Here is a 22,545-nt window from a genome sequence, read left to right on the forward strand (position 1 = left end):
GCTGCCTCAGGCAAAAACAGGTCCAGACATGGGTTTTGATTGATTCTTATTACAACTAGTCAAAAGGCAAACTCAAAGAAAATTGAGTTCATATTTCCCATGACTGTAGTAGGAACTTGCAACAAAGAGAACCTTTAACCAAATGTCTCATAACTAGGTTGAGCAAGAAACGAGCAGTGAGACTTAACCAGTGAATCTGACCCCAGGTGGACACTTCTGCTCATGAGCTCTGAGCTCCTCAGGCAGGACGGCCTGGAATTGCTCCTGCACCAGCAGGTCTACAATCTGCTCTTTTGTGTTTATATCAGGCCTCAGCCACTGCCTAGCAAGCTCCAAGAGATGTCTGAGGACATCCCTGGGCCCAGATCCATCCTCATAGCGGAACTTTCTGAACATCTGCCTGAAGGCTGCGGGATTGAGAGGATTCCTTCCTGGCACGGTCTCAACATCTTCGACACAGCCTTCTTCAAGGCACTTTGGTGGACACCCAGAAGGCTCTTGTGGAAGCTGGGCCTGGGGAGCTGCTATTAGGTCATCTTCTGGCCCTTTAACCATCATCTCATTTGGTGGTGGCATTATTTGATCATTGTGGACTTCTCTATCTCCTTGTGTCTCTGGGTCTCCTTCAGTCTCCATTCTGGAACTCTGGAAAAGGATGACTCAGGCTCCTAGGCATGAAGAGAAAATACAAGGTCAGCAAAAACAGACCACAAAGGATATTAAAATCACCCTAATCTCCTGAATCTGGTCCAGACCCAGGTTCCATCAGCTTTCCAACCTTAAGTTTTCTTTTTTCTTTTCAGAGATGTATTCAGATTTTGTGTGTTTTGTTCTTTTTAATTTTATTTTTCAATTACAGTTGACAGCATTATTTTATATTAGTTTCAGGTATACAGCATACTGGTTAGACAATTATATAATTTACAAAAGTGATCCTCCCAATAAGTACCTACCTGGCACTATATTATAGCTATTACAGTATTATTAACTATATTCTCTATGTTGAACTTTACATCCCTGTGACTATTTTGTAACTACCATTTGTGTTTCTTAATCCCTTTACCTTTTTCACCCATTTTCCTAACCACCCTCTCCTCTTTGGCAACCAACAGTGTGTTCTCTGTATCTATGAGTCTGTTTCTGTTTTAATAGGTTTTCTTTTTTTTGTTAATCCTCACCAAAGGATATTTTTTCTATTGATCTTTAAAGTGAGTAGGGGGCGGGGGGGCATGGATGTGAGACACACTGACTGGTTGCTTCCTGCATGACCCAGACTGGGGATGGGGATTAAACCTGCAACTCAGGTATATGCCCTTGACTTTGACAGGGAATCAAACCTGTGACCCTTCGGTTCTCTGGCCTACGCTCTTCTTACCTGCTGAGCCATCTGGCCAGGGCTTAATAGGCTTTCTTTTTTTCAGGGAAAGGAAGAGAGAGAGATAGCAACATCAATGTGAGAGAAAAACATTGATCAGCTGCCTCCTGCACACCCACTACTGGGGATCAAGCCTACAACTCCAGCCATGTGCCCTGACCAGGAATGGAACCGGGACCTCTCAGTCCATGGGATGATGCTCAATCCACTGAGCCACACTGGCTAGGTGAAGTTTTCTTTAAAAAAAAAATTTTTTTCTTTCCTTACCCGAGGATGTTTTTTCTACTAATCTTCAGACAGAGGGAGAGATAAGGGAAAGAGAGAGAAACATCGACATGAAAGGGACACATTGACTGGTTGCCTCCCGCACGACCCCGACCTGGGCCATGACAAACTGCAACTGAGGTATGTGCCCTTGGCCAGAATTGAACCCCAGACTCACTGGTCCTCGGGCCGACAATCTACCGCTGAGCCAAACCCACCAGGGCCAGGTGAGGTTTCCTTAATAAAGCTACCAGAAATTCTATTTTTACTTTCTCTTGCTGGATCAACTGACAAAATTGAGAAATGTGTCAATGGTTTACCAAAATTAAAAAGATTCTCAAGCACAAAGAATGAAGAACACTGGCCTTTTTAACTGAAGAATTTTTCATCTATTTGCCCCCCACTGAATTACAAAGCATCTTACACTATGCTAAAATAAAAAACTATATATGCACATGATTTGTAGGGGGCAAAAATAAAATCTTTAAAACCATGGGTATTCACTACCTCCAACCATTTTTACAGAGCATCTGTGATGCCCAAAAGCAAATTGCAAAGCAGTGCTAAGATAGAGAAAAAGGTCTGTTCATTTAGACACATTTACTCCACTGCCTTTTCTACCTTCCCCCATCTTTTTCATGATGATGAAAGAATACAAGTGTTACTTTAGGACCTACCATCAGGGCAGAACTAAGGCTCAAAAATTAAAATAAAATAAAAAGCCTGTATGTTAAAATCAAGCTCCTAAGCTACTCCAATCAGCGTGTGGGAAATTGAACTTCTCAGAATCTCTTTGGATGCCTGACAGCTCCAGGTTTAGCAAACCAACTGTAGCAGGAAGGAAGTGGGCAAATCAAATACCTGTAAAATGCCAGAAAAGAAGAGCTTTACTTCATTTATGTTAGGGCCTCGGTCCAAAAGAGAGCTTCTTTATAGGAAAACCACACCTTATATATTTTTTTTTTAAAGAAGGGGGAGAAACTCAAATGATAGTAATGACTAAATTAATTTTCATATAAGGGTATGTCCAATCAAAGAGTATAACCTTTCCAAAGTAGTCAGCTCCCAGAGATCATCGCTTTTTTCATTAATTCCCCTCCCCCAAGAACTAATTCCTCCTTAGTCCACCTGTAAGTGTTAGCATTTAGAATGTTGGCCCAAGGACCAAAGGATTAAGGGTTTGATTCCTGGTCAAGGGCATATACCTGGGTTGCAGGTTCAATCCCTGGCTCCAGTCAGGGTAGTAGGAGGCAACCAATTGATGTTTCTCTCTCTCCCCCTTCCACTCTATCTAAAAATCAATGGAAAAATATCCGCGGGTGAGGTTTAACAACAAAAATCACTCTCACTAGCCCTGGCCGGGTAGTTCATTTGGAGTGTCATATTGATGTGCTAAGGTTGTGGGTTCAGTTCCTGGTCAAGGCACGTGCAAGAGGCAACCAATGAATCAATGAATGCATAAATAGTGGAACAATAGGTTGATATTTCACCCTCTCTCTCTAAAAACCTCAATAAAAATTAAGAAAAAAATTCTAGTGTTTGAAAAATAATAATCATTCTCACTTCAAAGACTCAAATCCGTTTCCTGGGTAACAACTGACAGAGGCCAACAATCACCAACACTGACCTTCTGCCCTACATTAACTAGTCCTAGTCATCTGTTCTCCAAAGCTTCCCTAACCCATTTTCTAGGAGTCTTGTATTAATTCCACACCCTATAGCTTGCATATTCTTGGAGTACCACCAATTCTACTCATATTATCAAATAAAAGGTGTGCTCATTCCCAAAATTAAGCTGTTACTAACCTAGTGATGAGGATAAAAGCAAAGTATTGCTGTAACTCAGAGGTGCTTTGGAAATATTTAGTCAAGGAGCGGGTGAATTAAACATTGTGGGAAGGCAAAGTTTGGAAAATGAAGTAACCATCAACAAGAAAAATGATTAAATAAAGTACTGTCAGCCATTCAGTGGGATACTGTGCAGCCTTGTAAAGAATGTAGGCTTGGCCCAGCCAGTTTAGCTCTGTGGTTGAGCGTCAGCGCATGCACCAAGAGGCGGCTGGTTTGATTCCCAGTCAGGGCACATGCCCAGGTTGTAGGCCTGATCCCCAGTGGGGAGGAGGGGGCCATGCAGGAGGCAGTTAATTATGTTCTCTCATTGACATTTCTCTCTCCCTTTCCCTTCCTCTCTCTAAAAATAATAATAAAAAAAAAGAATGTAGGCTTGGCCCTGGCCAGGTAGCTTACTTGGTTAATCTTAACAATATGTCAAGGTTGTGGGTTCACTCTCCAGTCAGGGCACATACAAGCAACAAATGAATGCATAAATAAGCGCAACAAATTGATGTCTCTCTTCCTCCCTCTAAAATCAAGGGGAGTCCCGCTGGTGTGGCTCAGTGGTTGAGCATTGACCCACGCACCAAGAGGTCCCGGTTCAATTCCCAGTCAGGACACATGCCCAGGTTGTGAGCCAATCCCCAGTGGCAGTCATGGAGGAGGCAGCCAATCGATATTCTCTCTCATCTATGTTTCTCTCTCTCTCCCTCTCACTTCCTCTCTCTGAGATCAATAAAGGTAAAAAAAAATAATAATTAATTAAAAATAAATAAAATAAAAAATCAAGGGGGGGGGGGAGTAGGCCTGAGTGTTGACCTAATGTCCACAAGTGATCATCACATCCCCACGGTGCAAACTGATATGCACAGTATGACCCACCTAAAGAAATGTATGACAAAATTTTTTCATCTGCTTTTTGTTTTTACTTACTTATTTAATCTTCACCCTAGGATATGCTTATTGATTTTACAGAGAGGGGGCGAGACAGGAGAACCTGGACTGATTGCCTTCTGCACTGCCAGGGCCGGTGCTCAACCTGCAACCTTTCAGTGTACAGGATGGAGCTCCAACTAACTAGCCACACCCACCAGGCTGTATTGCTCTTTTTTTTTTTTTTTTTTTTTTTTTAACCACAACTACGTATCACCTTCATGACTCAAGCGGGAGACAACTTGAGTGAAAAACCCCTAACCCACTTAGGAAAATACCCTTTTAGTAATTCTAGTTTCCAGCACGGAGGACTTTACAACCCTGGTTTCTAGTAGGTCAGTTCTCAAAGATGGCTCTGAAAGATGGACCCCTCTTATAAATCCTATCAGTTTATCTTTTAATGTTCTTTTATTTTAGAGGGAGTGGGGAGAGCAACGTGCATGAGAACCATGGCTGCCTCCTGCACGCCCCCTACTGGGGATGGACCTGGCGGGAATGGAGCCGGCGACCTCGGTGCACCCGACGACGCTCAATCCACTGCGCCACACCGGCCAGGGGAAATCCTACCAGTTTTCGGCGACCACCTGACGGACACAGCGCTCACCCTCCCCACTCACTAACTCCGCTTTGCTGGGCACTTCCTATCTGACGCTGTGCTGAGCACCGTATATTATCTTCTCCGTGCTCCTCTTGGCCGCTCGGGTTCGACTCTCGACTGCCCCAGTGGCGTCTATCCACAGCGGCCGCCGCCGTGCGTTGAATTCCACAGGCCAACACTCCACGGCAGCCTTCCCCCATCAATCCTCCCGATAACCCAGGGGGCAGTTACTGTTACTCCCAGTCAGACACGCACACGGAGGCTCGGAGTGAGGGCACGTGCTAAAGGTCACGAGGCTAGGGCATGGTGGGACCACTCGGCCGAAAAAAAAAAAAAATCCCCGGCGTCTGGGCGGGGAGCTGAGCCCGACTCCTCCCACCTACAGGGGCGCGGCTCAGAGGGCCCAGGCTGGGCTGCGGAACGCGCTTCTGGGGACTCAGACCGCGACCTGCTGCTCTTCAGCTGAGGCGGGGCCCAACGTCATGCCGGGCGGAGCAGCCGGCCGACCCCAACGCAGGGCCTCCCGACTCCTGAGACCGGCCGACGCCAGGGTCGCCAGCTCCTAACGGCCGTGCGCGGGGGAGGGAGCGGAGGGGGCGTTCACCTGCGCATATGCCACTTCAGAGGGCGGGGAAAGGGACGGAGGCAGCTCACCACGAGAGCGGCGCCTCACAACCGACTCCGAGAAAGGGAGACCACGGCCCGGGCGCAGAGCTTTGTACCCCATCGCCGGAACCGGAAGCCGCGCCCGCCCGGAAATTGGAAGTGGGAAGGAGACTAGGTTAGAGGGGCCGCGTCTCTCTAGGCCTCGGGGGTGCTCTGCAACTTCATGGTTTTAACCTGTGACGTGCTTTGGTCTGTCTCAGTCCACCCTCCTGCCTGCCGTGCGGAGCACTGGGTACAGCCTAGGCAGCTTTTCCGCTCTGCGGAAGATCGTCGTTTTTCTGAGCCCGTTTGCCCAACGGCAAAAGGGAAAGAGGATGAAGGGGGGATTGAGACACTCTAGAAGCCCGCCCGCAGCCGAGTCAGCGCCCCACCCACAAGTTACACCCTTGAGTCTTTGCATCACCCAGGGGAAAGAAACCAAAAGAGAAGGCTGAGTGGCTGCAGTTTGGAGACAGTGGTCCTGTATGGCGCCCCGTGGAGTCGCTTCACGTGAGGAACTGGGCACAGGCTATTAAGTACCCCTGCCTCAGTCTACCCAGACAGAAGTGGGCATGTGCCGTGCAGGTTTAACAGTTTGTCCAGGGCGGACCCCATGCATCTGGGAGGATCAATCTTAGTCCTGTGTGCCTCCTCCCAAGACTTTCCAATTGCTGGTGGTTAAGAATTAAAATTGTAGCCCTGGCCGGTTTGGCTCAGCGGTTAGAGCGTCGGCCTGCGGTCCGGAGAGACCCGGGTTCGGTTCCCGCTAAGGGCGCGTACTTCGGTTGCAGTTTGTCCCCGGCCCTGGTTGGTCGTGCGGGTGGCAGCCACTCACGGGTTTTCCCGCTAAGGGCACGTACTTCGGTTGCAGTTTGTCCCGGGCCCTGGCTGGTCGTGCGGGTGGCAGCCACTCGATGTGTCCCTTCACATCGATGTTTCTCTCTCTCTCTCCCTCCCACTCTATCTGAACAAAAATTGGAAAAATGTCCTAGGGTGAGGATAAAAAAAAAAAAAAAAAAAAAGAATTAAAATTGTAGCCCTGGCCTGTTTGGCTCAGCGGTTAGAGTGTCGGCCTGCGGTCCTGAGAGACCCGGGTTCGGTTCCCGCTGAGGCCGCGTACCTCGGTTGCAGTTTGTCCCCGCCCTGGTCGGTTGTGCGGGTGGCGGCCACTCGATGTGTTCCTTTCACGTCGATGTTTCTCTCTCTCTCTCTCTCTCTCTCTCTCTCTCTCTGTCTCTCTGTTCCTCTCTCTCCCTCCCACTCTACCTGAACAAAAAAATGAAAAAAAAAAAGAATTAAAATTGTAGCCCGGCCCGTGTGGCTCAGTGGTTGAGCGTCCACCCATGCACCAAGAGGTCACCAGTTTGATTCCCGGTCAGGGCACATGCCCAGGTTGTGGGCCCGATCCCCGTGGGGGGCATGCAGGAGGCGGCCAATCAATGTTCTCTCTCATCGATGTTTCTATCTCTCTCTACCTCAATAAAAAAAACATTAAAAAAAAAAGAATTAAAATTGTAAAGTCATACTGAGCTAGTTTGAGTCTGATTTTGTTTGTGTTTGTATCTGGGCACACAGGTAAATAGCACAGCTTGTAAGAAGCAGTGCAAAAATGCTAAGCAAGCCAGCCCTTCCACCTTGCTCTTAACTCTGAAAGAGAGGGGACTTGGCTATTAGGAAGAGGCACTCAGGTGGCTCATCCCACCCTCCTTTTACTGGCCTATCCAAATAGGATAGACAAAGGAATTAAGAGAGTCACCTCAAAGCCCCCTACTGGGTTATCACCTCAAGAGCCTATGTTCCTGAGGAAGGGAAGATGTGCCTTTTTTTTTTTTTTTTTTGTGGTACATGCACCGAACCCGGGACACTCTCTGGTCCGCAGGCCGACGCTCAACCGCTGAGCCAAACTGGCCAGGGCGGGAAGATGTGCCTTTTGTCTACACTGCCACTGCTAGTCGGTAAACTCCTAGATGGCCAGGTACTCCAGCTGGTGGTCGGAGGACCAGTGCTCCTTGCTGTGGTCCCACCCCTACTTCCCCTGGCTACTGTGGGCTCTCTTCCCACTCACTCCTACAGTGCAGTTTCCACTTCCTCCCAAATGAGAGGGTTGGGCTAGATTAAAGACTTCCAGTTGTCATCCTGTCACCATGTCTCCAGCACCTAAAACTGAGCATAGCCTGAGCAGACGTGTATTGAATGAGTAAATGAGTGAATGAATGAACAGAGGAGGCTTGAATTTTATGATAAAGTCAGTCTGATAAAGACCACCAGGGACACAGGTGGAGTTTAACAAAGTTGGGTTTATTAACTTTATTCAGCAAGCACCCAGAGGAGCCATGGAGTGTCTCACTAAATAAAGGAAGAAACAGGGTTATAATAGGATTTGGAGGAAGACTGGAATTTAGATGACGTTGAAATGAAGCAGTGTTGATAGGCTCAAAGCAAATCTGGCTGTGTGAGGAGGCGTTTACATCTGGCTTGGGTGGAGAAGTGGACTCATAGTCCTGTTTTCTTGGATACCACAAAGTTAAGATAAATATAGAATGTCGTGTCCAAAAACCCCTTATCTGAGGCTCTGCAGCTGAGTTGGTAATCCAAGCTGCTTCTCTATGCCAAATCTGGCTCCGACCCACTAGACAAGAGGGGAATGTTTCTATCTCACTGACATGATTCCATACAGCACAGTTTCTCAGCACTATGTCTTTGGTATTAAGTGACAAAAGAAGGTTTGACAGATTCACATGTGACAGGGATTCCTTGATACCTCAGTCACCTGGATGTGAGGGCCACCCAGAGCTCCGATCTTCCCATCCCAGTGTGACGCCAGCTACTGGAGCCCACATCACTCTGGGCCTGCATTAGAACACCGAGCCAAGCCTTCCTCCCTGCTTGGGTGTACCTGTCAGCTTTCCAGCCAGACTGTGGGCTCAGTGAGGGCTTGGCCCAACTTTGGGTCATTTTTCCTCTGTCCATGCCTGGCATGGATACCACTAGGTGCTCAGTCCATGTCCATTGGATCTAACTGTTGATAGATTTTCTAAATACAAAGAAAAAAGCGGAAGGAAACATATCAAAATGATAGTAGTGGCTGTGAAGGAGAGGTAGGAATGTGGGTGATTTATTTATTTGTTAATCCTCATCTGAGGATATTTTTCCATTGAGTTTTTTTTTTTTTTTTTTTTTTATCGTTACTTTTTTTTGTACGTGCCCCTAGCGGGAATCAAACCCAGGACTCTCTGGTCCGCAGGCAGACGGTCCAACCGCTGAGCCAAACCGGCCAGGGCTTCCATTGAGTTTTAGGGAGTGGAAGCGAAGGAAAGAGAGGGAGAGAGAGATTGATGTGAGAGACATCAATTGCTTGCCTCCTGCATGACCCCATCCAGAGCTAGAGATCGAACCTGCAACCCAAGTACATGCTCTTCACTGGGAATCGAACCAGAGACCCTTCGGTTCAAGGGCCAACGCTCTAACAGCTGAGCCAAATCCACCAGGGCAAATGTGAGTGATTTATAAAAATCTTTCCCAAAATGAAAATTTCTAAAATATAGCCATTATTAATGTCCTGAAAAAGGAAAAGATAATGGAATTGTTGACTCTTTGAAGATTAAAAAATGGATTATTGACACTTGAATGATTTTAAAATGAGAACTAAATTGTTGACATAATGATTAAAAACAGAGCATTGCAACACTGACCCTTTCTCATTTTGAAAAGGGAATTGAAGTATTGACATTGTGCTTTTTCAAGTGGATGGTTTTTCACACTTTAGAAGATAAAAACAAAAAAATTGTTGGTATTGACATTCTAATTACTCAAAAAATTAAATTATTGCTATATGATTTTTTAAAATTTTCTATTGACTTTATTGGAGTGATATTGATTAATTAAAATTATGTAGGTTTCAAGACTATATGATTTTTTAAGCTACTCTGGAAATATATATATATTTATTATTATATTTTTTAATCCTCACCAGAGGATATGTTTTTGTTTTTTGTTTTTTATTTTAGAGAGAGAGGAAGAGGGAGAGAGAGAAACATCAACGAGAGAGAGAAACATAGATCAGTTGTCTTCCATGGGCACCTAGACTGGAGATTGAACCCACAGCCTAGGTATGTGCCCTGACTAGGAATCAAACCCCAAACCTTTTGGTGTATGGGATGACACTCCAACCAACTGAGCCACCGGCTAGGGCTGGAAATATATATTTATTTATCAAGTTTGTTTGGCATCTATATTGCAGAGATAAAACAATCCTTTTAAAGAGTCTTGGTTCTGGGGATTTCAGCAAAGCTCTATTTATAAATATGGGCCTCAAACATTTTCTTGCTCTGTGTCTGTGTCGCAAGGGCATTATATTCAGTAAAAGCTGCTTCATCTGTCTCATAGTAATCATAGACTTTCTCAGTAGCAGGTTACAGGGTGTATTCTAGAATAGTGAAGGAAAAGCTCAGTGTCTGATTGGTAACTCGTTCCATATAAATCAAGACATGGTGCCCTGGCCGGTTTGGCTCAGCGGTTAGAGCGTCCGCCTGCGGTCCAGAGAGACCCGGGTTCGGTTCCCACTAAGGGCACGTACCTCAGTTGCAGTTTGTCCCCGGCCCTGGTTGGTCGTGCGGGTGGCAGCCACTCGATGTGTCCCTTCACATCAATGTTTCTCTCTCTCTCTCTCCCTCCCACTCTATCTGAATAAAGAATGGAAAAATGTCCTCGGGTGAGGATTAAAAAAAAAAAAATCAAGACATGGTTGTTGTGCACTTTTGTCCTGTTCGTGTGCTAGATGGTTCAAGTATTTTCACTGTTTGTTTCACTGGATTGGAATCAAATATCATCCTTATATCAGCCCTGACCGGTTTGGCTCAGCGGTTAGAGTGTTGGCCTGCTGTCCAGAGACCTGGGTTCGGTTCCCTCTAAGGGCGTGTACCTTGACTGCAGTTTGTCTCCAGCCCTGCTTGGTCGAGCAGGTGGCAGCCACTCGATGTGTCCCTTTCATGTCGATGTTTCTCTCTCTCTTCCTCTCTTTCCCTCCCACTCTATCTGAACAAAAAGTGGAAAAATGTCCTCGGGTGAGGATAAAAAAAAAATTTTTAAAGCCCTGGCCGGTTTGGCTCAGCGGTTAGAGCGTCCGCCTGCGGTCCGGAGAGACCCGGGTTTGGTTCCCGCTAAGGGCATGTACCTCGGTTGCAGTTTGTCCCTGGCCCTGGTTGGTCGTGCGGGTGGCAGCCACTCGATGTGTCCCTTCACGTCGATGTTTCTCTCTCTCCCTCCCGCTCTATCTGAACAAAAAAAAAAAAAAATGGAAAAATGTCCTCGGGTGAGGATAAAAAATAAAAATAAATAAAAAAAGAAAATATATCATCCTTATATCAGCAATTACCATGTTGGAGACTGGATAGCTCCCTTTGTAGCAGTCTTGTCGTGGCTTCTTTTTTGTTTGTTTGTTTGATTTTAGAGAGAGGAAGGGAGAGGGAAAAAGAAATAGAAACATCTATGAGAAAGAACATCGATTGGCCACCTCCTGCATGTCCCCCACTGGGGATTTGGCCCACAACCTGAGCATGTGCCCTGACTGGGAATCAAACTGGCGACCTCTTGGTGCAGGGGTTAACATTCAACCACTGAGCCACGCTGGCCGGGCATGGCTTCTTTTATCCTTAGTTATAGGACTTTTGTTCAGCTAGGCTTCAGGCACTTCTGAATGACGCTTGTTCTGTAGTTTAGATGTAATTTTGATGAGATTGCGGGAGGATAAGTATGCATTTATCTAGTCTGCCATCTGGACCAGAGCATTGACTATATAATTTTTAAAGGATTTGATTGGTTGAAACTTGGAGATTAAACAAGAGGAAATTGAATTACTGATAAAATTGTTGGCATTTTGGGGCAAGATTTTCTAATTCTCTGTTGCCCATGCATGAGAAGGATGTCAAAGCAGCCCTCAGCCTCCCCTTGAGGCTGGGTGGAGGGTCCCAGAGAACCCAGTGCCCAGCCACAGAGTGGAATTTTACACATGTGACTACCCTTTATTCTAAAACTATTTTGGAAAATTGTCCAAGTCCCTTCCCTGACCCATTAGGAAGAAGTAGATACTCATCTTTTGCAACCCTGCTGTGCCTTGGGAACACCTGACAGTTACGTATATCACCCAGCACTGTCTGTTTGATTCAACATATGCTAGCTCCAGAATTTCTCCCATCCTCCTCCACACTCCCGTGACACAGAGGTCTCTGCTCTGCTTGCGCAGTTTCTTCCTTGCCCTCACTTGGGCCTTGCCTAACCAGTTCTTGGGCTTTTGTAGGAGCTGGAGTGGGGGTAAGGGTTGGAGGAGAGTTTTGTACGACAGACTTGAGATTCCAGGAGTGGATGTAGAAGAAAAATGTGGGGTAGTTGTAATATGTGGAAACAGTAGATGGGAAAAGAAAAACAAGTGGGAATTTTGAGAAGTATTGTTGCTACAATCACTTTGGAGAGCAATTTGGCAATTGGTCAAGTTGTAAATGAGCACACCCTCCCACTCAGCAATTCTATTTCTCAGAATATACTCTAGAGAAACTCACACATGTGCACCTAGAGATATGTCCAAGGACATTCATTAAGGCACTATTGGCCCTGCTGTGAATGTCCATCAGTAGGGAGGGAAGGATAAATAATTAGTGTTGTTGTGCAATGGAAGACTCTACAAAACCAGCAGCAAAGAGCTAGAAATCAGCCTGGAGAGACCTCAGAAACATAATGTGAGGTAGAAGAAGCAAAACCATCCCTATGGCATGAAGCCATACATGTATTTTTAAAATTTTTAAATTTGTTTACATTAAACATTATTTAAACATTATTTTGTATTCATTTCAGGTGGTTAGACAATCATATAATTTACAGAGTGATTCCCCTGATATTTCTAGTACCCGCTTGGTACCATACATAGTTATTACAATATTATTATTATTATTATTATTATTTTCTTTATTGATTTTTAGAGAAAATGGAAGTGAGAAGGAGAGAGAGATAGAAACATCGATGAGAGAGAACATTGACAGGCCGCCTCCTACATGCCCCCCACTGGGGATCTGGCCCACAACCTGGGCATGTGTCCTGACCGGGAATCGAACTGGCGACCTCTTGGTGCATGGGTCGATGCTCAACCACTGAGCCACACTGGCCGGACATTACAATATTATTAACTATATTCCCTGTACTGGGCTCTACATTCCCCTGATTATTACTTTTTGTTGTTGTTGTTGTTAACCCTCACCCAAGGATATTTTCCCATTAATTTTTAGATATAGTGGAAGTGAGGGAGGCAGAGAGAGAGAGAGAGAGACAGAAATATTGATGTGAAAGAGAGACATCAATTAGTTGCCTCCTGAACGAGGTTGGGACCAGGGATCAAACCTGCAACCCAGGTACTTGCCCTTGACTGGGAATCGAACCCATGACCCTTTGGTCCAAGGGCCAATGCTCTAACCACTGAGCAAAACCAGCCACAGTTCTATGATTATATGTTAGCTACCAATTTTTACTTCTCAATCCCTTTACCTTTTTTACCTAGTCTTCCAACACCCATCTCCTCTGGCAACTATCAGTCTTGTTCTCTGTATCTATGAGTTGGTTTCCATGCATGTATTTTATTTTTTTATCCTCACCCGAGGACATTTTTCCATTTTTTGTTCAGATAGAGTGGGAGGGAGAGAGAGGAAGAGAGAGAGAGGAAGAGAGAGAGAGAGAAACATCAATGTAAAAGGGACACATCGAGTGGCTGCCTCCCTCATGACCCAACCAGGGCCAGGAACAAATTGCAACCGTGGTACACACCCCCAGCGGGAACTGAACCGCAGATTGACGCTCTAACCGCTGAGCCAAACCGGCCAGTGTTCATGCATGTATTTTTAAAAACTCAAACAATGCAATATATTGTTTATGGATATTTATATATGCAATCAAAATATAAGAACATGGAGTAGAAAAATAAATACCAAACTCATTTGATCAGTTAGGGTAGGTTAGGGCCATGCTTCTGTAACAAACACCCCAAATCACAGTGGCTTATGACAGTTTATTTCTTGGTTGTGCTACATGTCCAGCAGGGGTCAGCAGAGGCTCTGCTCCATGTCTCCTCACTCTGGGACCAGGCTGACTGGTAGCCACAAGATACCAGAGCAAAAGGAAAGAGAGCTTAGCAAATCATCCTGAGTCTCAAATCTTCCCCTTGGCCAGAGCAAGCCACATGGCCAAACGGAATTTCAAGGGGTCAGGCAACAGCTTTCCTACTATTTGCTCTAAAGGAAAAGCAGTGATAGGGTTGACGACTGATGTCATTGGAGAGAGGGAGGCAAGCAAGCTGATGGTGATGATGATGGTGACCTCTGAGAAAAGTACAAAGGAGACTCCACCTTAACTGTAGTTATTATTTTAGAAAATATGAAGCAAAAACATGAAATTTGTTCATTCTGGAGGGAAGCTACTTGGGTGTGTCCTACATTTGCTATATTGTACCTTTTTAACTTTCAAAATCAGAGGTATCATTTTTAAAGAGAGGGGCAATGAGACAACATTAATATTAAAAATTATATATGTATGTCCTCACTGGAACCATATTTCCTTTCACGGTATTCAGGAAAAACATAAGTGAAGGAATTTGTTGATTTGAATGTTGCTTTGGCTGCATGGCAGCAGTCTTAGACCTCAACAACAGCTCACAGGGCTCCAACCTTGTTTTCAGCATTGTGTGCACATCTGTTTGTGCATCTGCTCCCCCTATCCCTACCCCAGGTTGTCCTACTCACTTCTGCACTCCCAGCCCTAAACTTTCTACAAAGAAGGTGCTAGTAAATGTTTTAATGGATGATTCTGATGTACTTATTTCTATCTAAATAATTAGCTATTTCAGGGCAGGAACCATGTCATCGTCCCTCCACGAGCCCTTCTCTGGAACAAGGAGTGAATGTTTGTTGAATGAATGAAGGACTGTAGTCCTCCTTCCCCAGCCCATCAGTGGAAGCAGAAAAAAACATGACCTTTCTCACTCTACCATGAGCCTCCCAAGGAGCCGGCAAAGTCAAATTTTTTGCAGCTTCTACCATGTTTTTCTGTGTGCGTTGAAAAGCCAATGATTGTGTGTGGCTATACAGGATAATAACTTCCCAGGACTCTCCCAGTTTCAGCACCGAAAATCCTGTGTCCTGGGATCTCCCTCACTCCCAGGCAAACTGGGATGGTTAGTCACCCTGTAGCAACTCCCTTCTCTCTAGGTCTCATTTTTTTTTTCTTCTCATCTTCATATGAGAGGGTTGGATCTGGTCTGATCTCTATGTAGCAGATCTACGCTTTTAGGAAAGGGCTGGAGGGGAAGAGGTGAGTCAAAGAAGGAAGCGAGACTTGAGTTGGGGTTTTCTGAGAGATCTTTATTATTTTTTTGCAGAGTGTGGATCAGTACTGCCACCTAGGCATTGGTTCTAGTGGCTTGCCATGGTCTGGAAAAATAAGGGGGGAAAACACAGAATAGTCAAGTGAGGAGCACAGAATCTGAAGCCACATGGAGCTAGGTTCAACTCCCAGCCATGCCATTCATTAGCTGTGTGACCCTGGGAGAGTAACTTTACCTCTCTGAGCCTCAGTTTCCTCATCTGTATAAATGGGGATAATCATAGTAGTTACCGCATGGGGCTTTTAAAATTAAACTATGAACTAAGATGCTTATACAGTGCCTGATATGTATTTAAGTAGTTTATAATTGGTGGCTATTACTATTATGAACACTGTTAATCCCCCCTAAACATTCAACCACAGATATTTGCACTCTCACTAGGGCCTGAACTTCTCCTATCACCACTTATCATTATTGCTCCTTTAATTATCTGTGCCCACCAGGCAACCTTGGACACATCACTCCGTCCTTCATGGCAAGAAAAGACCTGCACCGAAGGAGGCACATCATAAACACTGGGTGAAATAAGGAAGTTCAGCTGTTCAGAGCTCCACCCAGAAGTTCTTGGGGCCACACTGTAGCAGAAAATGTCCTCAAACCCTCTGGAATGTCACCAAAGGCCCCTTCACTACTGATTTTCTAGGATCCTTTGAGATCCTCCTCTGGATCCGCTGTTCTCACCCTCACCCTCCCCTGCCTGGCACCTTCCTGGCCCCCCTGCCTGCTCACCTCCTGGATCCAGTCGTTAAAGGCGGAGACACGTGTGAACACAGTGGGCTTCCTGCGGGTGTTGCAGCCGAAGGCAGAAACGAAGCTGGTCACACCATGGACCTGCCAGGAGCCATCTGCGGCGGGGCAGTTGAGGGGTCCTCCAGAGTCACCCTGGAAGAGTCAGAGAGCAGTGGGGGTTTGAGCCACGTCTAAACTTTAAGGAATTGGCTCTGACCTTGGGGATTTCAAGAAACCCCTATTTGACCAGTCTGAGCCTCCGTTTGCTCATTTGTGATGAGGAATAGTATCGGTCTTATGGGATATTATGAGAATTAAATGAGATGATAGATATATGATCTTAGCACAATGCCTAGTAGAGAGGAAACCATTAATAAATGGTAGTTCCCATTATTACTACCACAGTTAACTCTTCATGTTCTTGTTCATGCTCATTTATAATACAGTAATAGTTTGGTTTAATTAGAACATCAGGACAACAGAGTCGAAGGTGACTTTAGAGGTCTTGCTGTGCTGATGGGGAAGCCTGAGGACCAGGTCAAGTCAGTGTGAGCTGGGACTCGAATCCGAAGGTCGTGACTCCCAGGCTGAGAATGTCAGGAAAGATGACCTGACTTCCTCCCAGTCCTGCCTGGCCTGGAGGCTGAATGGGCAAGCAGACAAGATTCCTCCCGCACCTTCCATGTAGAGGGCAATGATACTCCAGGGCCCTCCTGCCCAGCCCCACCTCGGGCAGGTGAGAGCTGACTCACGTTGCATCCGGAGCGGATGTCCCCTCCGGCGCACACCATGGTCTCCTTCACGGAGCTGCCCCACCAGTTCCACTTGGAGCAGTTCTCATAGTCCACGACGGGCAGCAGGGCTTGCTGCAGCTTGTCGGGCAGTGGCCCACCAGCTGTGGGGGTAGAGAGCACTGAGTGGGGGGTCGTGGGGTGCAGGGCCTGGGCCGCGGTCTGGGAGTCAAGGCTGGGAGCCTGGGTGTCAGGTGGAGGGTTTGAGGCAGGCAGCTCTTCTGAAGGGAAGGACAGGGACTCTCTACCCACCAGGTTATATAGTCCTGTCCGCTTTGTCTACCTGCATCCCCAGCACCTGACACTCGCTAAACATGTTCAGTTGAACAGATTCATTGTTTGGGAGGAGAAGGAGAAGGCTGTTGCTGGGGGAGGGATGGGGAAAAGGAGCAAGGATAGGTCCTGATACTGCCCTCAACCTCGGCTCCCAGGCCCTGTCTCTCTGCCCACTGGCCCTGTGGCCGGATGGAGGGTCAGCACATACTCTGGAGACGACCCCAGCCACTGATGTAGCAGGGCGCCTTGTTGGGCAGGATGTCGTTGGCTGGAGGGAGGCAGGCGAGCTGGACTGAGTCTCCCAACTGGGCGGGGCGAGACAGCTTGATGAGGGCGATGTCGTTCCTGAGGAGAGAAGAGTCCCAGGAGCCTGGTCCTCTGGCCAGACCAAGCCCCACCTCCCAGCCCTTCCCCAGACATTTCACCTCCTGGATATGCACCTCTTTTTCCCTCTGGACCCCTTCAGCTCCCTTCTCACCCGTGACCTTCACAATTGTCCTCAGTTTTTACCCCAGTGGTTCTCACACTTCAGCTGCATCAGAATCACCAGGAAGGCTTGTTAAACACAGGTTGCTGGGCCCACTCCAGAGTTTCTGATGCAGGGGGTCTGGGTGGGGCTCAAAAATCCACATTTCTAGCAAGTGTCCAGGGGCTGCTGCTGCTGCTGGCCTGGGGACCACACTTTGAGAGCCCCTGCTCTTGGTCTTCATCCACCTGCTTGTCACTCAACTCACTTTACCTGGGCCGATTTTTCTCTCCACTTACTCCAGGAGCCCCGTGAAGATGGGTCAAGGTCTTGATTGTTATGGCCCCTCCTTCTTGTCCTGCACTTTTAGGGGTTCTGCACTTTTTTTGAACATCCCACCAGACAATGCTGAGCCATCCAAACAGGCAATTTTGCATATGGTTGAGGGGCTTAAAAGTCCCCGCTTTGTGTCCTCACCCAGTGATTGCCTCCTTGACCTTCATCACCCAGGAAGCCCAGAAGTTCACCCTTGACAAGTGGTAAAACTGAGGCCCAGAGAAGGGCAGTGACTCGCCCAGGCCACACAGCGGCTCAGTACTAGAGCCTGACGCAGTGCAGTGCTTCGCCTTTTGCCCATGATGCTGGGACCCCAGGGTGCACTGGCGACATGTGTTGAATGGAAGAACCTTTGGATTCGGTAGAGTGGGCTCCAGAGGAATCCTAGGCTCTGAAGCCAACTAGCCATGTGGCTTGGGGGCGTCCCTGCCCTCCTTTGCCCTGCTGTCACCTCCTTAGGGAGAGAGGTTTGGTGCAGATGGTCCTTAAAGGCTCTGCTGGCTCCCACTCTCAGTGTGTGTGACCTGGGCACAGGTTGTTGGACCCAGCCCCACTGAACTTAGGAGTCTTCTCAGAATTGGCTTTGGGTCATGGAGAGATGAGCAGAGGAGCCCCCAGGTCCAAGGCCTGAGAGTTCACTTACCCACAGGCCACGCAGTTGGGGTTCCATTGTGGGTGCACGAAGAGGTCCTCAGCGTTGATGGGGATCACTTGTTCCGGGCCCTCATTCTCAGACCGGTCATACTCTCCCAACACCACCTGGTAGGTCATGGAGCTCCTGCCAGTGGAGCTAACATCAGTCCAGGCCTGACTGGCCCCCCTCGCTCCCTCCCTCCCACAGTCACCCACCCTGAACTGCCTGGGTCACATGCAGGGACAGGGCAAGTGAGGGAACTCACGAGATGCAGTGGCCTGCAGTCATGACCCAGTCAGGGGCAATGAGGGTGCCACCACAGGTGTGGTGGAAGGCTCCATTCTTCTCATACTGCAGGGAGATCTGGGGGCCAGAGAGGGAGAAACCCAAGTGGTTTGGACCCCACAATGAGGTTGCTACCCATGGCTGTATAAGCTGTGCACTGTACAACTCCAGAGGGCATCATTCACGCAGAAAAGAACGGTGCCCTCTGGAGAGAAGCAGCGCCCAGTCCATACACCTGCTCGCAGTGGCCCTGTCCCTTTCCACTGGAATCACATTCTGACTGTCCAAAGCCCTCCAACCCCCAGCCCTATGACCTCCCTGGGGATCTCAACATTCTCTGTCCTCTAATCTTCTGTCTTGAGAGCCCCAAGGCCCTCTGTTCTATCAGGGCCCCCAGTTCTTCTGAACCTCAGTTCTTTCAAGGTTTCTTCGGCCCTCTGAGGCACAACCCACCCCAGGACCTTTGTCTCTCTTCTCATTTCCTACATTCTGAATTTCAAAGGCTCCCGCTAAACCAGGTGTTGGCAAACCATAGCCCATGGACCCAGTTGGGCTTATGGTCTATTTTTGTATATAAGATTATTGGGAAATAGTCATACTTATTCATTTATGTATCATCTGTGCTTTAAAATTACAATGGCAGAGTTAAGTCATTGCAATAAAAACCATATGGCCAACTAAGGCTAACATATTCACTCTCTGGTCCTTTACAGAGTAAGTTTGCTGACCTCTGCTATAATCCAGCGCCATCCAACAGGACTTTTTGTGGTGACAGAAATGTTCTATATTTTGGCTGTCCAATATGGTAGCCACTAGCCACATATAGCTATTGAGCATTGAGCCACTGCCTTTTTTTTTGGTATGTGCCCCTAGAGGGAACCAAACCCAGGACTCTCTGGTCCGCAGGGCGATGCTCCAACCGCTGAGCCAAACCGACCAGGGTGCCTTTTTAAAAAAAAATCTTCACCTCGCCCTGGCCAGTTTGGCTCAGCAGTTAGAGTGTCGGCCTGTGGTCCGGAGAGACCCGGGTTCGGTTCCCGCTAAGAGCACGTACTTCGGTTGCAGTTTGTCCCCGGCCCTGGTTGGTCGTGTGGTTGGCAGCCACTCGATGTGTCCCTTCACATCGATGTTTCTCACTCTCTCTCCCTCCCACTCTATCTGTACAAAAAATGGAAAAATATCCTCGGGTGAGGATAAAAAAATAAAATAAAAAATCTTCACCTCGCCCTGGCCGGTTTGGCTCAGCGGTTGGAGCGTCGGCCTGCGGTACAGAGAGACCCGGGTTCGGTTCCGTGCGTGTGGCAGCCACTCGATGTGTCCCTTCACATCGATGTTTCTCTCTCTCTCTCTTCCTTTCTCTCCCTCCCGCTCTATCTGAACAAAAAATGGAAAAATGTCCTCGGGTGAGGATTAAAAAAAAAAAAAAAAAAAAAACTTCACCTCGCCCTGGCCGGTTTGGCTCAGCGGTTGGAGCGTCGGCCTGCGGTACAGAGAGACCCGGGTTCGGTTCCGTGCGTGTGGCAGCCACTCGATGTGTCCCTTCACATCGATGTTTCTCTCTCTCTCTCTTCCTTTCTCTCCCTCCCGCTCTATCTGAACAAAAAATGGAAAAATGTCCTCGGGTGAGGATAAAAAAAAAAAAACAAAAAACTTCACCTGACACCCTGGCCGGTTTGGCTCAGCGGTTAGAGCGTCGGCCTGCGGTCCGGAGAGACTCGGTTGCAGTTTGTCCCCGGCCTGGTTGGTCGTGCGGGTGGCAGCCACTCGATGTGTCCCTTTCACATCGATGTTTCTCTCTCTCTCTCTCTCTTCCTCTCTCTCCCTCCCACTCTGTCTGTGCAAAAAATGGAAAAATGTCCTCCGGTGAGGATAAAAAAAAAAGAAGAATTCTTCACCTGAGGAAACTTTTCCCCTTTATCTTCAGATAGAGTGGGAGGGGGAGAGGGAGTGAGACAGAGAAACATCGACACAAGAGAGACACATTGACTGGCTGCCTCCCACACAACCCTGACCAGGGCCAGGGACCAGACTGCAGCCCTTGACTGGAATCAAACCCAGGACTCTCTGGTCTGTGGGCTGATGCTCTAACCACTGAGCAACTGGCCAGGGATGAGCCACTGTCTTTTTTAAATTATTTTTTTAAAGAATAATTTATTCTTTAGAGGAAGGGAGAGGGAGAGAGAGAGAAACATTGATGTGAGAACACAACATTGATCAGCTGCCTCCTGCACACCCCCTACAGGGGAATGAGCCCACAACCCGGGCATGTGCTCTTGACCAAGAATCACATCAACAACTTCCTAATGCACAGGACAACGCCCAACCAACTGAGCCACACTGGCTTGGGTGAGCCACTGAATTTTTAACATTATTTCATTTTAATTATTTTTAATTTAAATAGCCACATGTGGCCAGCAGCTACTGTGTTAGTCCAATGAGTCTAGCCCTCTGAGCCTCCCTCCACTGACTCCTATAAAGTCTTTAATCCCTTATTGCTCTTAGACATTATACACTTTTATATAATTCAAGGAGTATAGAAATGAGTCCCTGGAAATCTCCCTTCCTATATGTAGAGCCTGAAATTCTAATTAGCACACCAACCCTTGGGTTAAACACTGCCTTCTCCAGATTCCACCTTCAACTTGCAAACAGCCTGGTGAGGGTTACAGGTTGAATGGACAAAACCCCCACATGGACTAGATTGTCCAAGGGTTTTCTGGCCTTTGGAAGCTGAAGTGGATACCAGAAGCAAAGCAGTGGGGTTAAGACTGGATGCCTTGCAGTGAGAGCGTGGGGTGCAGGGCCTACAGCAGGAAACAGTGCTGCTGGTTTTGCACTTACCTGCCAGGGCCAGCTATAGGGGACCGCGTCCTCACCATTGACCACTCGGGTGGAAGGATGGTAAGAAGGTCGGCCACAGCCCGAGGCTGAAAGGGAGAGTAGAGGTGTCAATCAGCTAGAGGGTCCCCAAAAGCAAAGAAGAATTCTGGATCCCAGCCCCAGTTGTGCCACAAACTGGCTACGTGACCCCATGCAAGCCCCTTCCCCTCTCTGGACCACAGTAGCCACATATAAACTGTGAGCATTTGGACGAGAGCAGTGTCCCAGGAGTCCAGGGATAGAGATGAACATGTGGCCTCTTCCCATGGCAACATTGAAAGGTTAGTGCACTTAGAACAGTGCCTGGAGCCTAAGAGCCTTTGAGAAGTGACCGCTATTACTGTCAGTCAAGGAAGGCTGCTTATAGGAGGTGGCCTGAGCTGGAAGGTAATATGGCAGAGAGACCAGGAAAAGATTAGATCACAGAATATGGAGCAGGGTGAGAGGAGAGTTGGAAAGTTAAGCAAAGGAGCAGAAATTCCAACCTAAGCAGTCTAACCACCAGAACCCAAACGTTTCACCCTTAGACTGTTTATTGCCCCCACTGAGGACTCCCACCACAGCTCTTTGGGTCTTTCTCCGGAGCTTGTCCATCCATGGCTTCCCCTCCATTATCCTACTCTAGCACTACGTTGAAAGCCTCCACAAGCATGCCCTAGGTACAAGCTGAAAACCCCTCCTGTATGTGTTGGGTTCATGAGACCCAGGGCAGGTGGCAGGCTTCAAGGCTCCTGACCCAGTACAGCAGAGACACAGGCTGGGGTCTTACCAAGGGCCACCAACAGGAGGGAACTCAGCAGCCGGAGCATCGTGCGTTTTCAGATGATAAGAACGAGATCTAGAGCCAGGACTCTAATATAGGGCAGAAAGTAGGTGGGGGACTGGACTGGGCCCCATTTCTGGAACAGGTGGTGGAAAGCCAGGTCTCCCATGGTCCAAGGCCATGGCCCCACCCACTGCAAATGGGGGAATGGCAGCCAACAGCAGGACTCGGAGTTCTACACAATGTCACCTGTGTAGCCACAGAATTCCCTCATGCGGCTACTATACAGGTGGCATTGAATGACCTGCTGATAACAGGG

At 47.6% G+C, this 22,545-nt stretch overlaps 1 protein-coding gene across 1 annotated transcript; it reads right to left on the bottom strand.

Moving 5' to 3' along the window:
* Positions 1 to 15,094: 15,094 nt before the first annotated feature.
* CELA3B (chymotrypsin like elastase 3B) lies at positions 15,095 to 22,290 on the bottom strand. The gene is made up of 8 exons (XM_036256713.1): positions 22,233 to 22,290; positions 21,425 to 21,510; positions 18,564 to 18,661; positions 18,308 to 18,442; positions 17,071 to 17,207; positions 16,548 to 16,690; positions 15,796 to 15,948; positions 15,095 to 15,112 (listed from the first exon to the last, which is right to left on the bottom strand). Exons 1-8 carry the CDS (start codon positions 22,270 to 22,272, stop codon positions 15,095 to 15,097), a joined length of 810 nt encoding a protein of 269 aa, XP_036112606.1. The 5' UTR covers positions 22,273 to 22,290.
* Positions 22,291 to 22,545: the final 255 nt, after the last annotated feature.

The sequence above is a fragment of the Molossus molossus genome, unplaced genomic scaffold (genome assembly GCF_014108415.1).
Source record: "Molossus molossus isolate mMolMol1 unplaced genomic scaffold, mMolMol1.p scaffold_m16_p_12, whole genome shotgun sequence".
Taxonomy (NCBI): Eukaryota; Metazoa; Chordata; class Mammalia; order Chiroptera; family Molossidae; genus Molossus; species Molossus molossus.

Coding starts and splice junctions, on each gene's coding strand:
- CELA3B (XM_036256713.1), bottom strand. CDS start 22,272: ATGCTCCGGCTGCTGAGTTCCCTCCTGTTGGTGGCCCTTG. Junction 18,443..18,563: donor ACTGCAGGCCACTGCATCTC/GTGAGTTCCCTC, acceptor CTCCACTGGCAG/GAGCTCCATGACCTACCAGG. Junction 16,691..17,070: donor TGGCTGGGGTCGTCTCCAGA/GTATGTGCTGAC, acceptor CTACCCCCACAG/CTGGTGGGCCACTGCCCGAC.